The sequence below is a fragment of the Poecilia mexicana genome, unplaced genomic scaffold (assembly GCF_051168715.1).
Source record: "Poecilia mexicana isolate PSO_F unplaced genomic scaffold, ASM5116871v1 scaffold_8, whole genome shotgun sequence".
NCBI lineage: Eukaryota > Metazoa > Chordata > Actinopteri > Cyprinodontiformes > Poeciliidae > Poecilia > Poecilia mexicana.
In genome coordinates, this window is record NW_028263377.1 from 24,873,283 (window position 1) to 24,890,636 (window position 17,354).

The window sequence follows — 17,354 nt, forward strand, 5'->3', positions numbered from 1 at the left end:
TCAAAATAAAAGCAGATCTGCTAATAATAATAACCATAATCATAATAATAGGAAAATAACAACAATAATAATAATAATAATAACAATAATAATAATAATAATAATAATAATAATAATAATGGACAATTTTATTTATTTTATCTAACTTTCTAATTTTATTTGGAAATACGAATTTTTAAAAATGTTTCTTAATTATAAGAAAATAATTATCAAAATGTTTTATAAACAGTAATTTCAAGCTAAGTCTCTTAAATTATTTCCATTTAATTTAATAATGGAGTTCCAATTTCACAAGACAGACATGCCCAATTTGCAGGTTAATTTAAACAAATAAGCATATAATTGAGAAAGTAAATTTAAATTTAAAAAGAAATGCTCCTATATTACAAGGTTTAATTGCACACAGTGATAAATTCAAATTATTTCTTTTAATTGCGACGGCTCTGGCTTACAGAAAATTAAAACTCAGAATTCAGTTTCTCTGAAAGTTAGAATATTCCATAACAGCAATGAAAAACTGGTTTTTAATACAAAATATATTGTATAACAAAACAACAACAACAACAACAACAACAATAATAATAATAATAATAATAATAATAATAATAACAAAGGACCAATACGTAATTTTTTCCTGTCCAAAACGATATTAACTCAACCTATATTAAAAATAAATTGTAACTGACACGTCAGAAGAACTTCCTGTCTTTTCCTGGTTTGTTTCTGACTTGACAAAGCTCTTACGTCACCTGTTTACCGACGTGACAAGTGGTTGTGACCGAGCACGTTTTCGCTATTTGCTTGTGCACGAGCAGCAACCTCTTTTCGTTTATGGCTAAAACACAGACCTGCACGCTCCAGACACATAGCAACAAATATCAAGGCAAGATCGCGGAATATATCTTAACACAATAACATACTGAAAAATATAAAATAAATTTTAAAAAATGACATAAGTGTTCCTTGATCATAAATGTGCATATCGATATAAACAATAATTCAAAGTGTAATCAAACTACAAATGTATAAGATTAAATCACATAATGAGGGTGAAAGATATGAAGGAATATCATTGAAAAATTTGTTTTACCGCCAGTATCACTTACAATTGTACTTAGTTTATTTATACCTATGTTTTATTTTTTTTATTTTGTATTGAGTAGCTGCAATATAGTAAAAGAGGTAATAGATGAGCCTTAATAATAACAATTTAAAAAATAATAACAAAAGGTTTGCTGCCACCTGGTGGTCATCGTGTAGAACTTAAACAAAGTTATAATCTGACATGAAACTCTATATATTCTGTTTAAATATTAATGTAAAACATTCTAAAAGTGTGTGTCTGCGTGGTTATGTATTATAATATCGTGGGCTTCAACCGTAGCTATAAGTGCATTCTGATTGGCTCTCGTGTCACATGACCGCTCGGTGGGCGGGACGTTCCATGAACAGGAAGTGTGACGTCACGTTTGTTTTGGAAGAAGCGAAGCAGCGACTCAAGCGACGAGAAAATGGGGGAAAACGTGGAAGATTACAAGGTATTTATTTATTTTTTTCGTTTTTCTTTAATGTTTTATTTTAATAGTTTCTCTAACTAATTTGTCTTGCTAACATAAAGCTGCTGTTGAGGTTTAAGGTTAGCACAGCAGCTCGGTAACGTTGAAACATTAATCCAGGACAGTATCTGCTTCATCTTTGACAATGGGCTTGAAATAAAAAATGGAAACCTGTCCCGTAGATCCACCATAACGATGTGATTCATCTTGTTGATACTAAAGCGTGCTGTGTAGAAAGTTGGGTAAAAACTGGTACAGTCTAAGCAAGTTTTTCTTGAGCGTGTTGGGATTTTTGATCTGACAGATGAGTCACCGTAATCATGTGACATAACCTTTCTCATTTCCATCTCTACCTTTCTCATGTCCTAAAAGTATCTAGATTAAAGCTTTTTGGTTGGACGTTAAGATGTTGAAAGTTAAAGTTATTTAATCATGTAAAAATCTCAGGTTTCTGTACTGTAAAGACTGAGCATGATTAAAAAAAAGTTACCCACATTCTCTGTAATTTATCCAACAAACACGAAAACAACCTCGTAAAAAATAAATGAAAATAAAAAAGGTGCAGTAATCTTAACCTTAAAACAATTAATTTATATCACATTTCTACATATTTAACTGGTTTTTCTTGAAAAGTAGCTTATGGTGACATTTGGTGTTAATTGGCACTAAATATAAAAGATAAATGTTATCAGTTACATTTTATTCATCAGGCTTCTTGTATCAGCTTTGCTTACAAAATTTCCTTTCAAAATGTCTTCTAAGGCTCTTCAATTTCAAATTAAAATCCTATATCAATCTGACAAAAGTAACCCCACTGTATGATGCTGCCAGTTCTTTCCATTGTGTTTTTTTTTTTTTACACCTTTTTGTATTGTAATCCAAAAGGACTACTACTCTTTAGTCCAGGGGTGGGCAACTCCAGGTCTTGAGGGTCAGTCTCCTCCAACTTTTAGGTGTGTCTCTACTTCAACACACCTGAGTCAAATAATGAGGTCGTCAGCAGGACTCTGGAGAACCTGACTGCACTTGGGAGGTGATTCAGCTGTTGGATTCAAGTGTGTTGGACCAGGGAGACATCCAAGAGTTGCAGGACACCGACCCTCCAGGACCAGGATTGCCCACCCCTGCTGTAGTCCATGGCTGTAGCTAATAGATACAAACAAGCAATCACAAAAGTCCAGCATAAACACATTATTTAAAGTTAATTTGACTCATTGTGATTCATGGCAGGCATTAACTCAAAGGTGACACCAAATGTGCTTTAAGATTGCATCAGTTTATTTTACTGTTTTTTTGTTGTTGTTTTTTTTGGCTCAAATGATTTGCTATCAAAGCGTATTTATGTAGTATGATTTATAAGACAAACAAAAGCATTTAGCGTCACTTCAAGGCAAAGAAAGTGACAGAGGAAAGCACACAGGATGTTAAAATACAGATAAGAAAGGTGTAAAATGAACACATTTTGTCAAAAGTTCAGTTATGGTGCATTAAAGATGGAAAAGGTTTTAAAATTAATGATAATTGTCAACAATAATGTGTTGGTGGGCTTTGGAAAAAGGAAGATGAACCATCCTGCCGTAATTATTGTCTGTGATTAGTTAATTGTTTCCCAACAGTGTCACTTGTTGGAATAATTAAGTTATTTCTCCGTTTTGGTCAAAAACACAAAGTTCGTATTAGACTTTGTTTAACCTCATGCATATTCACCATATTAGATGGTTTAAAACCAATTTATATCCACACTTTTGTCCAGTCAGTGTCACCGTTGGCTCACTGTAGAAGTTTAACTGAGGATTTCTTTTCTTCTCAGCTGATATTTGAGAAAGAGGGCGTGTACCTCCACACCAACGCCAAGAGGAGCATTCAGGAAACCAGCATACCAGGATTTATTCGCATTGTGGAACGGGTAGGCAGATCTGCCAAGAGATAAACAAGGATCCAGTAAAGCGCAGGGTGAACTGATTTTATGTTCTATGTTCTGCAGGCCGGACAGCCTGCTTTAGAGTGGAGCCCCCTGGAGGACGAGGGTCGCAGCGCGCCTGCAGTCCTCTACAGCAAAAAGGTCAGCTGACTGCCTGCGAAAAACCTCAGAAATGTTTGTACTTGTTCTAATTTTCATTGATTTGTCCGTTTCTAATCAGGATGGCGAGGGAGGTGAGGAGGACACGAACTTTGACCCTGGGTATGAGCCTGACTGGGCGGTGATCAGCACCGTGAAGAAAGATCGCGAGCACGCCCCCATGAAAGACTCAGGTTTTACTTCCTGCTTCCTACAGTCATAGCTACGGATGCAAGCTATAGATGAATGAATTAATCTAAATCTGATTGGTGTTATTGATCGAAGAATGATTAATTGATAAGCAGCTTTTTCTTAAAAACTCAGGTTTTTAAGAAGGTCTGCATCAAGACGCTGCATATCTTCTATAAGTCTGTTGAGAGCGCCATCTCTTCTGCCGTCATCTGTTGGGGCAGCAGCATCAGAGGCAGAGACCTAAAGAGGCTCAGCAGCCTGATAAAGAAGGCTGGTTCTGGTTCTGGTTCAGTTCTGGTTCTGGTTCTGTTCTGAGGACGACTGTGGAACCTCTGGAAATGATAATGCAAAGAAGGATTCTTCATAGGATCAAGGAAATTATGGACCACCTGACCATCCTCTTCATAGGAGTGTCTTAGGAAGGCAGAGCATCTTCAGTCAGAGGGTTCTTCAGATTCAGTGCAGTACAGACTGCTGCAGAACATCTTTCCTGCCAATAGCCATCATGATTTTCAATAACTCTTTCATGAATCTAAATTAATGAGTTACAACAACATTTAATTTCCCTTTGGGACTAATAAAGTGTTTCTGAATTTTACTTTTATCCCACAGGTCAGTGGGCGTTCTCCCTGCCTCTGTCGGAGCTGTACTCCCTCCGGAGGGCCCGCTTCTCTTTGGGTCGGAACTTCATGGTGCTGACCAGCAGAGGAGGACACCCGCTGCCCCCTCTGCACTTCCACAGAGGCGGAACCAGGGAGCTTCTGCGGGCTCTCCACCATTACATCGTCCTGGACCAGTGAGTGTGGCCAGCACAGTTTAAAAAATCACCGGCACCATGATTATCAGCAGCCTGCTGTCAAACACCCGGTTTGACAGCATGGAAAAAAAGGAGCACATTTACACAGAATAATTTCAGAAATCTTTGAGAAAAAACACTTCAAAATTTCTGAGTTTTGAAAGTGAAAATGTTAAACCTTTTGACTTTATCACTTTTGAATGTGACCGAACATTTTCGCTTTTTGATGCTGTGAAAATTTTCACGTTTTTTATAGAAAATTTCTGAGATTAAATTCAGTATTTCTTAAACAAAAAAAATCTAAAATTTTTTGACTTTTCAAACTAGAAAATTTTCTTTTTTGGAAAATTTCTTAGCTTCATCTCAACATTTCTGAGTTCTTCTAGCAAATTTTTGACATTTTAGAGTCAGAAATGTCCAATTTTTTTCTAGCAATTTTCTCTGATTAATTTAATATTTTTTCTAGCAAATTTTAAACTTTTTAAACCAGAAATTTCCATCCTTTTTCTATATAATTTCTGAGATTTATCTCAAAATTTCTCAGTTCTTTCTAACAATTTTTTTGACTTTTTAAACTTAGAAATTTCCATTTTTTTCTCTAGAAGTTTTCTGAGATAAATATAAAAATGTCAGACTTTTTTTGGTGGAAGTTTACTTTTTCTTTTCTGTCTGCAATGTCCTCGACACGCCGTCGAACCTTTTTGCTCCGCCTGTTATCACGCAGAGTTCTGGGATGTTGATTTTAGTTCCTCTTCCTCTTTCTGTTTGTTTGGAGATGTTTTGCATCGTTGTGTGTTGTCGGTTTATATCACTAATTAAATTTGACCGCAATTACACTTCTGCATGCCCAAAGGAAGAACTGTGATGTCACACTGAGGCGCTATGGTTTTTTGTCTGAAACGTCTCTAAATATTGAAAGTCACTGAGTTGGTGATTATTGATAACTGTAAACATGCAGACATGACCTGGTGGTCCGGTCTGTCAGTCAAACTTTTCTCACAGGAGAGCAAAAGAGGACAGTGATTGATTTTTAGACTTTTGTTGAGGTAGATAAGATCAACTTCACATGTAAGTATCGGCCGATCACCATCTCCCAAAGTTAAGGACTTTGGGGCTGATAAATCAGTGCACCCCCCTAATAAGAGGTAAACCAGAGAGCAGCGGTCGTACCTTCTGCCATGATGGTTTGTAATACCGAAGGTTTATGGTTCATCATCAGGTCGCCTGTTGACGGACGCCTCTTCCTCGTCTACCCACGTGACTCGTCTTCAGCTGATTTCGGTCCATCTTTCGACAAACTGCACATTTTGGATGATGGCTCTGATATCGTCACGGTACTTCCAGGATCATCTCCCAACGTCCCAAACGTTTTGTATTTTTCAGTAACGTTTTGTTTCTCCAACTCGAGCAGAGGTTCATCCACGACCCGTACGCCACTACGTTTGGGGGATTCTCCAAGGTCACCAACTTCTTCCGCGCTGCCCTCCGGCCACCAGAGGCCGCTGTGACGCGGGGCGCTCAGGATCCAGGTCTGCCGTCACAGCCCGATGACGAGCCTGGGTTCGAGCTCATCACCTGTGTAAGAAAAAGACACAAAAGCAACATGGCTCACTGCAAAAAGACAAAATCTTACCTAGTATTTTTGGTTTAGCTTCTAGTGCAAATATCTAATGAACTTGAAATAAGACAGAATTAACTTAGAGGTAAGTTTTCAGCAAGATACAGGAGCTTGATGTAAGTCAGTAATTCCCTAAAAATAATGAAAAAATTCTAGTTATACTACTATATTATTTCATTTACAACAGGGGGGGGGACATTAAGTCAAATAAACTGCCAATTTTTAAAAAAATATTTTTTTAAGGAAAATCAATTTCCTTAAAATTGATACCGACTTTATTCTCATGTTATTTTTTTTATTTTACTTTATTTTGGTAATATTATGACTTATTTCTCAAAATTTTCTGACTTTTTTTCAACATATTCTGACTTTATTAGCATATTATTTCTCTTTATTCTCCTATGCCATATTATCTTATGATTTTATTCTCATAATTTTATGACTTTATTCTATTAGTATACTAAGTGTACTAAGATATTTGCAAAACAAAATACTTGGTAAATTCTGTGTTTTTGCGGTGCAGAGTCGTGAACAGGTCTGAGCTCCTGGTGTTTTTGGCTGCATGTCCCCTTGCAGGGTGTGGAGCTCGGTCCCAGGCCCAAAGTTACTCGAGGACAAGCTCTGGTCCAGTGGGAGGAGTTCCTGGACTCTGAAGGCCGCGTGAAAGACCCAGAGAAAGTCAAAGACCTGGTGTTCAGAGGGGTACGACGGGACAAAGGGTAAAAAACGCCATTCATTTGGAACATTACTGGAGCTAAATGTTCCTAAACTTTGCAGGGCATCACTCCAAACCTCAGGAAAGAAGTGTGGAAGTTCCTCCTTGGTTTCTATCCGTGGAAGAGCACCTCAAAGGAAAGAGAGGAAATTCTTCGATTCAAAACGTCAGTACTCTGATTAATCAATTATTCTGATAATCAATCGAATAAATAAAATGGGGACATTCTGCAGATTGTTCATTTAAGCCTTCTTATACAATATTAAAAGACTTACATAAACAATTCAATTCCTTTCTTAAATAAGAAAAAGAAAATTTTATTGCTTAAAATGCAATGACGGCATTCGTTTAGTGAAGCTAGACCAGTGGTTCTTAAACTGGGTTCGATGGAACCCCAGGGGTTCGATGAGTTGGTCTCAGGGGTTCGGCGGAGCCTCTGCCGCGGAGGTAAAGACGAACTGTGTAAAGTCGTGATGACGCCCCGCTTTGCCATCACTTGCTCCAGAGGATCACGTTACATTGCTGAGCCAATCAGAGCTGCGGGAAGGAGCTCCACTCTCAGCATGGATTTGAACTTGTGTCTTTAATGACTTCAGTAAAGCTCACCGCTTTTACCAAATTCTATAGTCTAAATCTGCTCCTTAGTCACATCTTTTCGGGGTTGGTACTGCCTCCAGTGGCGTGAGGGAGGTAATACAACTAATATAATTACATTAATAAATCAGAATACCGCAAATTATTTTCTGTGGCGGGGAGGGGGGGTGGGGGGGCTCGGTGAATGCGCATATGAAAATGGGGGGTTCGGTACCTCAAAAAAGGTTAAGAACCACTGAGCTAGACAATATTTTATTTGCATTTTTGTTTTATTTATATTGCATAAAAAAGGCTGGAGTGAAATGTATGCAAATGTGCTATTTTATTATCCGATTAATCAATTAATCATCAAGAATAATGAAACGATTCATTAATTAATCATGATTAATCTGTTATGGAAATAACTGTCAACCAATTTAGTAGTAGAAAGTATTCAATCAACCTTTAAAATAATTGTTAGCTGCAGTTCCATGTCTATGACGATTAATGGTTTCAGACTGTTGACGAAGACGTCTTTCGTCTCATCTGCAGGGACGAATACTTCCGGATGAAGGTGCAGTGGAAGTCCGTGAGTGAAGAGCAGGAGATGAGGAACTCCCTCCTCAGAGGCTACAGGAGCCTGATAGGTCGCCAAATAACAAAACATCTGTTTTGTTGTGTGAGCCCTGCAGCAGATTCCTGATGCTTTGTGCTGCTGTCCTCCACAGAGCGGGACGTCAACAGGACGGACAGGAACAACACATTCTTCTCTGGCAACGACAACCCGGGCCTGACTCTGCTCCACGACGTTCTGATGACATACTGCATGTACAACTTCGATCTCGGTGTGTTTTTATGAAAGAACGGATCGCATTCGCCTTCCTTCATTCTGACCAAAATGGAAGAAATTTTGGTGATGCAACAACTAGGCCATTTGCTGCTGTGTAATTCCTCCAGGAAGTTGTGATGTTGGAACTATTAATGCAACATTGCAACCATTTTTCTGACCAATCACTGCAACTCTGCAGAATTTTTTCCAATCCCCTGACACTGCAAAAACATAAAATCTTACAAAGTGTTTTTTAGATAGTTTGTAGGCCAAATATCTTAGTGCTCCTGAAATAAGACAAAACTAATCTACAAGTAACGTATGGCAAGATAAGATGTCAAAGCTTGTTTTAAGCCGATAATTCCTTAATATTGATCAAAAGTGCTAGTTCCACTGGGAAATTATTTCACTTGTAAAACAGGAAAAATGTTTTGTTATAAGTGAAATAATTTGCCGGTGGAGCTGGCACTTTTAATATTAAGGAATTATTTACTTAAAACAAACTCTTATATGATGCTGAAAAGTTACTTGTCAGTTTTGTTTTATTTCAACATACTTTACCTGCTGACAACCTTTTAGCTAACGTTGACATCGTTGCTAATTTTCAGCATCGGAACGCCTGATTCGGGTCCAACTGATATGCAGACTTAGCTGGGACCCTTTTAAGTTTCTTCAGAAATGTTCTAGTTATTATTATTATTGACGGTGACATTTGTTCACGATCCAGGTTATGTCCAGGGGATGAGCGACCTCCTCTCTCCAATCCTGTTTGTCACTCAGAACGAGGTGGAGTCCTTCTGGTGCCTGACGGGCTTCATGGACCTGGTGGTCAGTTGAGAACTTTCCCTTTTCTTCTCAATTTTACCACAAAATGTTTTTAATTTGAAATATTCCTTTGGTTTTATTGACATTTTCTACCAAGAGGCTTCCATTTGGCCTTCCATGCTGTTGTTGAGTTTGTCGTGTGTTTGGAAAGTACACTCTTGTATCTTTTTGCTCGTTGTGTTTTTGCAGCACCAGAACTTTGAGGAGTCGCAGGAGGCCATGAAGCAGCAGCTCCTTCAGCTCAGCATCCTTCTGAAGGCTCTGGACCCAGAGCTGTGCGACTTCTTGGGTTAGTTCTGCTGCCGTTCTCCCAGTCAAACTGGGCAGTCTGGTAGCGCAATGAGCCCCAGTCAGTCCTGGGGAAAATGCAAATATTTGGGGGAAAGTAGGTCAAAAAAAAAGGAATAAAGGAAACAATACTATCAAACCAGTGGTCTGCAACCTTTACAACCCAAAGAACCATTTTTACCTTCAGTTGAGTTAATAAAACTTACCTGGAGCCCCAAATGTTGAGCTTTGGTAACTCAAACCTAACTCAAGCTTTGGTAAATATCTATTGTAGGGAATTTGTTGTCAGATTTAAAGAACAACTATTTTATTTCAACTTTTACAAAAAGAAGACAAATACATTGACTTTGTGGAGTGCTGGCATTTGTTTAGAGTTAAGTAGATAATTTAAACATAATGGAGCAAAAAATATTACTGATACTTTTAAAGTCATTCTGTTGTGGAAATTCAATGTAATTATTCAGTGGAAAAGATAAAAACCTACTTGTGTTACATATATTGGTAACAGACATTTATTGTGAATTATTTCTTTGAAGAATTTTGTTAGAAAACCCTAAAAACTGTAATTTATACCATGTTTTCTGTGATTGGTTCCATTACAGCAGGGATCACAAATCTTTTTGAAACTTAGAGCCACTCTTTGGGTACCAATTAATGCAAAGGCCTAGCAGTTGACGACACATGTATTGAATAACAAATTTGCTCAATTTACTTTTAATCATATATTATTACTGATTAATGATATTCATCTATGCAAAAACATAGGTCATGTTAATTATTCATCACAATAAATGTCAACAATGATTGAACAATTTAGGAAACAGATAAATATTAATATGTAACACTTTATATCAAGCTCTGCAAGTATTTAAGTTTGCAAACGATCAGTTTTACATTACGTGCACCATTTTTGCAAATATGATTAATAACGTAGCATACAATCAACTTTCTGATTTTTACTTAAACACTTACTGAACTCAGAAGAATGAAAAAGATAAAATAAAACAGACTTTCTCAAACCTGCCTTTAACTTCCGGGCTCGTATTGCGCTGCCCGGTGGGTAGTTAGCATGCTAGCTTGATGTGTGACACGTTTGAAAATATCTTTCAACATTTCGTCGCTTTGCCGTCGACACGCAAATGAGACACGCGGAGGAAAATTTCACAGTGATTAAAAAAATTCTTCCTCGTATTAACTGTGAAAACTAGATGTTTTCTTTCTTTTCTCTGCCATGTTTTCGAGAGCAAATAATCTTACCTTCACTCAGCCTGCTAGCTAGCCTCCACCAACGGTTCGTTGCCGTGGAGACCAGCTAGCGCTAGCCGGTCTCCACGGCAACCATTGGTGGAGGCCAACGGTTTTTAAAAAAATGTAGTCTAATATTCAATATAAAAAAATGTATAGTAAATTTTAAATTTACACATACTCAAAGGTGATTTGAAAAAGAATAGCTAAAAATAAATAAAAAAAATAGATACTGTTCAGTAGTAATTTTTAGAATTGGCCCATTGGCGACTCATGTAGTAGTTGATTTTTAGATGTTTGATTAATCATTGAAAATTAATAATAATTACAGCACCAATTAATATAAAAATATGGTTAAATGTAGGGCAGTATTTTATCTTTTCTTTGACTGCAGCGACATGCAGTTGCCTAAAAGAGACAGAAAAGAAGTTGTAAACATTCTGTTTTATCAATATTACAATAAATGCCCCAAATTATGGTAATAAGACTTTAAGAGCATGTCAGCTGCTGCAAATATCTATAACTTAGTGTTTTTTTATTATTATTTATGAAAACTTATTTTTGTCGCTCAGATTCACAGGACAGCGGCTCGCTTTGTTTCTGTTTCCGCTGGCTGCTCATCTGGTTCAAGAGGGAGTTTTCCTTTGAAGACATCCTCACATTGTGGGAGGTGAGTGTCAGATCGTAACCAAATGTTATAATTTTTCTCATAGTAGCCTGATTTATTGTGTGAAGTGGGAGCAGAAGGATACAGCTTGTTGTCTTGAGACATCACGTATCCAGGATAGGAAAGAATATGGCACAACTGGGTCATTTGTAGTCCTCTGAATGACTTTGTTTGGTCCCAGACAACAGTTCAGAAATGTTGTATTCACAAACAGTTGATGCAAATGGAAACTTTCAACAACAAAAAAATTAGGATGAGCCTTTCGCAAACAGATAAAATATATTTTGAGTCATCAAAAATTAGCTTAATTTTTCATTTAATTAAAATCTTGCATCAGCTTTTTCTTAGTTTAGATCAGGGTGTCAAAACTTTTTGTAACATGGGTCAAAGTCATCAACTCTCAAGCACTCACAAGCTTAAGAAATCTGATTTTTAAGAACTAAATTCACCAAAAATATGAATTTTCAACAATAAACTAAGCATGAACTATTTTAATTAAACAAATAAAGTAATAAAAGCTTGAAAAATATGATCACTTTGTGTTGCATCTAAAATTTCTGTAAGTAGATTGTAATTTAAAAATAGTAGTTTTGTCCTCATTTATTTAATTTGTTTTTGAATTGTGTTTGGAGGACCATACAATATCAATCAAATGGCTCCCGGATCCCACTTTGAAGTTTGAACACCCTTGGTTTAGCTTAAAGCAATGTTGTTGTTTTTTAATGCAAAAACTTAAAACTAGACAATAAATCAATAACAATGTCTATCACGATAGACACATGATCAATATCGATAATAAAATAGCAATAATTTCACTGAAGTCTGATCCAGAACTGCAAAGCATTCTGGGGGATGTCGGCAGGAGAATAGCTTTAGCTGACAAGAAAGTAAGCAAGGTTGGTGGAATCGACTAACTCACTCACTCTTCGGTTACCTAGCAACTCATTTATTCTTTGGTTACCTAGCAACAACTTGAGTAGCTTCCATAGCAGCAGTTTAAGGCTTTCCCACCTTGCCTCATAACGGCTAAAAAATAAACAACTACGGATAAACTGTGAATAAAACAATTTTCAAAGAACACCAGCGTGGCACTACAAATTTTTAAAAACTGAACCTCTGAGCTGCACAGCCAATCAAAGTTAGAAGCTAAAACTGCTTCCTGTTTGCATGTTTTCTCCTCCAGGTCCTCTGGACTCGACTCCCGTGTGACAACTTCCACCTGCTGATCGCCTGCTCCATCCTGGAGTCGCAGCGAGGGGAGCTGATCGGCTCCGACCACGACTTCAACACCATCCTCAAGGTCAGCCGTCGCCATCACTAATATTCAAATGCTAGTTACATGTTCCAGGGTACCAGTGCTGGAAATTCTGGAAAATCCTTGGATTCAATTACATTTTTGATTTCTGCATAAAGTCCTTGGAATTATTTGATATTCAAACTGCACAGTTTTGTAATAAAGTGCAGTCTAATAGCCTAAATTTGGAAAACGTTATTTACAGTTGAGATATTTTCATACATCTGATATTTTTTTTTTTTAAATCTCAGTCTGAAGTTAAATCATAATAAACTTTTCTTGTTTCAGGTTGGTTAGCATCCCCAAAATTATTTATATTTGCTAAATGCAAAAACGTAGCCAGAACATTTTTTATAGATTTTTTTTGGGACTTTCTTTATATTTTGTGTTTAATCATTTAATTTGAGCAGAAAGGTCCTTTATTTTAACACAATTTGTTTGGATTGTATATTTTGTTTAATATGATGGTGTATTTGGGCCTTTGTTGATTAAAAAAGGAGAACATTTCCAATAAAAACAATCAGAAATGTTGAAATTGATCTCACAAATTTTCAACAGAAAAGCAAGGAAATTTCTGAGCTAAAAGTTGAAAATTTGGTTGAAAAAACTCCAGAAATTTTGAGATGAGTTTCAGAAATTTTATAGAAAAAGTTTCAAATTTAGACTTTTGAAATTTAGGAATGTTCAAATTTTTTCTGGATCATTTCTGAGGTTAATCTCAAAACTTTGGATATTTTCTTGCAATTTCCAGTTTCATATATTAGTGAATTAAAACTTAAGTTCTTTTCTAAGGGTTTTCTCTCCAAAGTGATGCTGAAAAAGTTTGAAAACTTATCTTTGAAATGCTTGAAAAGTGGTTGAATTTGACTTATTTGTCCTGACTGGTTTGCAGCATATTAACGAGCTGACGATGAAGCTGGACCTGCAGAGCGTCTTGCTGGAGGCGGAGGTCATCTACCGGCAGCTTGTTGGCTGCAAAGTGAGTAAAGCTGCACTGGTTGTCGTCCTGTAAACAGTTAGTGCTGCTCTTTTTATCGGTACTATAATATGTGGAGTTTTATGCTAAAAAATGTAAATAAAATCCACTGCAACCAAATTAGTGAAGTCAGCTAAGAGGTAGTGTTGTCTCAGAGAGGCTGAGAATAAATACACACCACACTTTTCAGATTTCTCAAAATGTTGAGTATCAAATCAACATTTTAACTCAGTTTTTTGTTTCTCAATGTAAAAGAATATTCTGGTAATATTACAACTTTATTCTCATATTAGTATAATTTTATCACCACTTTATTACAACTTTATTCTGGTAAATGGAATATTAAAATGTTATTTTGAATAATAATTTGACTTTATTCTCATATTATGATTTTTCTTGTATTATTGCAACTTTATTCTCACATTACAAACTTATTCTGGTAATAAGACTATTTTGGTAATATTTTTACTTCATTCCTGTATTACAACTTTTTTGAATTATCATGACTATATTCTGTCAATTTTATTACTTTATTCTCGTTATATTACTACTTTATCTACGTATTATGATTTTATTGCTATATTATTACAACCTTCTTCTGATATTATTACTTCATTCTCATGTTTAGATTTTTTGTCTGGCCCTAATACTCCAGAGCCACGCAGTATTTGATCAGTTTTATTTATGCAGCAGTTGATTTAGCGTTATAACGGTCCCCTCCAGGATCTTCCCCGTCAGGTGAAGCAGGTGTTGGGTCTCTGCGGCCCGCCCAGCCCGGTGGAGGAAAGCCCCGACTCCCAGAGCAGCGAGACCGAGCGCCTCCTGGGTCAGGCAGAGGGAGGCGCTGCTTCGTCCCACGTTCCCTCCTGCCCTTAAACCTCACCTCAGCTGCTCAAGATATTTATCCATGAAGTGAACATTAACAAATATAAAGACTGTTGTTACGTCTTTTCAGAGGCAGGGGGCGCTGTGTGACCATTCTACCCATACATGCAGTGTTTTTTTTTATGTGTCTTTTTTTCTGTCCCTTGTTTCTGTTTTTCTTTTTTCCCATTTGATGCTGCTCTGTTACTCATTATTAAACTGTTTCCGTTTGTTAATTTCCTTTAAGTGAAAGTTTTTGCTTTATTTTTTCCATTGTATCTGAAAAGCTCAGAAGAAGAACGGTAACTAACTGGCGGCCCCATGTTAGCGCTACATGTTGCCATTCTGGACCTATGCAAAGTTTCTTGCATGCCTTACAGTTTTCACTCTGCATAGTTTCATTTTAAAACTTTCTGTAACAAGTAATTATTGCATTATAAAATAAATGTTTAAATCATACTGAGGCAAGCAAAGGTTTTTATGTGTGTATTCTTATTTATCTTTGTGAAAATATAATCCAGGAAACCCGCCCTCAAAAAAACCAAGAACATCTAGGGCTATAAATTAAACTAGCAGGCAAATATGGTGGTTTATGGAGCAGGAAACTGATCAAAAGTAAACCAGCAGGTTCTTTTCTGAGTGGCTAAAAGCAATAAAATGAATGTTTGCAAAGACCAAGTCAAAGTATGGACTTAAATCTAGTTGAAAAGCTGTAATTAGGCTTGTTCTGCTCTAAACCGTCCAGTGCAGCTCAATTAAAACAATATCAATCAATCAATCAATCAATCAAATTTTATTTGTATAGCACATTTCAGCAGCAAGGCATTTCAAAGTGCTTTACATAATTTTACTTTAGTCAAAACATCGTTTGACAAGGACTTTAACCTCTCGGAAACAGTGAGAAAGAGAAATAAAAAAGTAATAAAAAGAAAAGATAAAAACATTAAAAACGTCAAAAACATTGAAGACATCAAAACCCACTCTAATCCTAATTTAGCCATAAACAACTCTAAACAGGTGGGTTTTAAGTTGAGATTTAAAGGCACTCAGTGTTTCAGCTGTTTTACAGTTTTCTGGAAGTTTGTTCCAAATCTGTGGTGCATAGAAACTGAATGCTGCTTCTCCTCGTTTGGTTCTGGTTCTGGGGATGCAGAGCAGAACCAGAACCAGAAGACCTGAGGGGTCTAGACGGTTGGTACAGCAATAACAGATCTTTAATGTATTGTGGTGCCAAACCGTTCAGTGATTTATAAACTAACAACATTATTTTAAAGTCTATCCTCTGAGCTAAGTGGAGCCAGTGTAGGGACTTTAAAACTGGTGTTATGTGCCCTATCTTCCTGGTTTTAGTGAGAACTCAAGCAGCAGCTTCTGGATCAGCTGCAGCTGTTTGATTGATTTATTAGTCAGACCTGTGAAGATGCTGTTGCAGTAATCAATGCGGCTAAAGATAAACGCCTGGATGAGTTTCTCTAGATCACGCTGAGACATTTGTCCTCTAATCCTGGAGATGTTCTTCAGGTGATAGAAGGCCGACTTTGTGACTGTCTTTATGTGGCTCTGAAGGTTCAGGTCAGAGTCCATCACTACTCCCAGTACTCCAGAGATAGAGAACAGGAATGTAAAAGTTATTTCTCAACAAATGTTAACATTTAGAGACTGTTTTGTATTTTCTTAGTTTGTCTTTGTCTGACTTAAAAACTTGTTTAATGATGTAAAACATTCCAAGATGCCTAAGTGTCAAGTATGGTGAAGGTAGCATCATGATGTGGAGCTAGTTCACTGTCAATAGGACTGATTCAGATGGACTAATGAAGAAGGAAAACTCAATTATTTAAATGTCACTTTGAAACAAAAAGAGAAGGCAAATAAAGCAGAATGAGGTGAGTTAGAGTATTTCTGCAATAAATTAAAGATTGTGAATTATTTAACAAAAACTATGTCTGGTGAAATTTTGGTCAAAATAAGCTTGTTCTTCCTTCAATAAAGTTACTCGCAGAGAGTAGAGTATCCAGAAATTTTACTCAAGTAAGCATAGCGATACTTCAAATCTTGGCTTCATAAAAAGAAAACAAAACATCAGTCTAATGTGTTCATTTTAAACTCAGACGCACATTGAGATAGCAGCCTAATTTACAATAGCTTGGCTATTTTGACAACAGCAGAAAGTCATACGAAATATGTGAAAATGATGTTGCAAACTAGAAAAAAAAGTAAAATAAATTTTAAGAACTACTATAAAATTAAAGTTGATCTACCATTGTGTCTAACCATAGACATGACCCACCATTACGTCCTGACATATTACGTCCTTAGCACTTAGCAGGCGGAAGAAAACGTAGTTCCCATCAACCCTGTCTTATGTAGGCAAGATTTTAATAATTTAGCTACTTTCTAACGTGCTCTTGTTAAGATACATTGTCTCTAATTACTGAAAGTATTGATATTGGATTTGAGAATCGATCTTAAAGCAAAAAGGTCTATAATCGGAAGTATCAATATTTCAGTATCAATCGGTACATCACTAACGGACATTGTGGTAGCTAGCACTCGCTAGCACTAAGTTATCTGTGTTACGTTAAATTAATGCTCTGAGTTGTTCAAGAACGTGTCTAATTTTTCACATCATTACACGCATTTATTCCAAAAGGTTTCTCAAGTTAGTTAGTTAGTTAGTTAGTTACCGGAGTACAAGTTTTAGTCCTCCTCACAGCTCTGTTCATGATTTATTTGTAAGAGCAATAAAAGGGGTAAGACAACATTTTAATCGGCGCTGTAACTTGTGAACTGGTTAAAGTTTCGCCTCCCATCCGGCTCCTTCTCCCCCCCCAGTGACCAGCAGGTGTCTGTTGGAGGT

General features: G+C 36.7%; 2 protein-coding genes across 2 annotated transcripts in view; both read left to right on the plus strand.

Moving 5' to 3' along the window:
- The first annotated feature begins 1,400 nt into the window (after positions 1–1,400).
- tbc1d17 (TBC1 domain family, member 17) lies at positions 1,401–14,970 on the plus strand. The gene is made up of 17 exons (XM_014992676.2): positions 1,401–1,538; positions 3,367–3,462; positions 3,541–3,618; positions 3,698–3,809; positions 4,420–4,603; positions 5,823–5,937; positions 6,015–6,182; positions 6,798–6,923; positions 6,999–7,102; positions 8,062–8,156; positions 8,238–8,354; positions 9,066–9,166; positions 9,353–9,452; positions 11,269–11,366; positions 12,547–12,663; positions 13,550–13,636; positions 14,357–14,970. Exons 1-17 carry the CDS (start codon positions 1,512–1,514, stop codon positions 14,507–14,509), a joined length of 1,878 nt encoding a protein of 625 aa, XP_014848162.2. The 5' UTR covers positions 1,401–1,511; the 3' UTR covers positions 14,510–14,970.
- A 1,405-nt stretch (positions 14,971–16,375) lies between these two features.
- The window catches only part of ccndx (cyclin Dx), a 7,977-nt gene continuing 6,998 nt past the window's right edge, over positions 16,376–17,354 (plus strand). Inside the window, exons 1-2 of the mRNA XM_088007897.1 lie at positions 16,376–16,380; positions 17,330–17,354. The exon at positions 17,330–17,354 is cut by the window's right edge and continues 135 nt beyond it. Of these exons, the coding sequence (XP_087864023.1) occupies positions 16,376–16,380; positions 17,330–17,354 (30 nt within the window). The remainder of the gene's footprint in view (positions 16,381–17,329) is intronic.

Excerpts from the sequence above, each read along its gene's own strand:
- tbc1d17 (XM_014992676.2), top strand. The coding sequence starts at position 1,512 with ATGGGGGAAAACGTGGAAGATTACAAG. Across the intron at positions 3,619-3,697 it reads CAGTCCTCTACAGCAAAAAG|GATGGCGAGGGAGGTGAGGA; the intron begins GTCAGCTGACTG and ends GTTTCTAATCAG. Across the intron at positions 6,924-6,998 it reads AAGACCTGGTGTTCAGAGGG|GGCATCACTCCAAACCTCAG; the intron begins GTACGACGGGAC and ends TAAACTTTGCAG.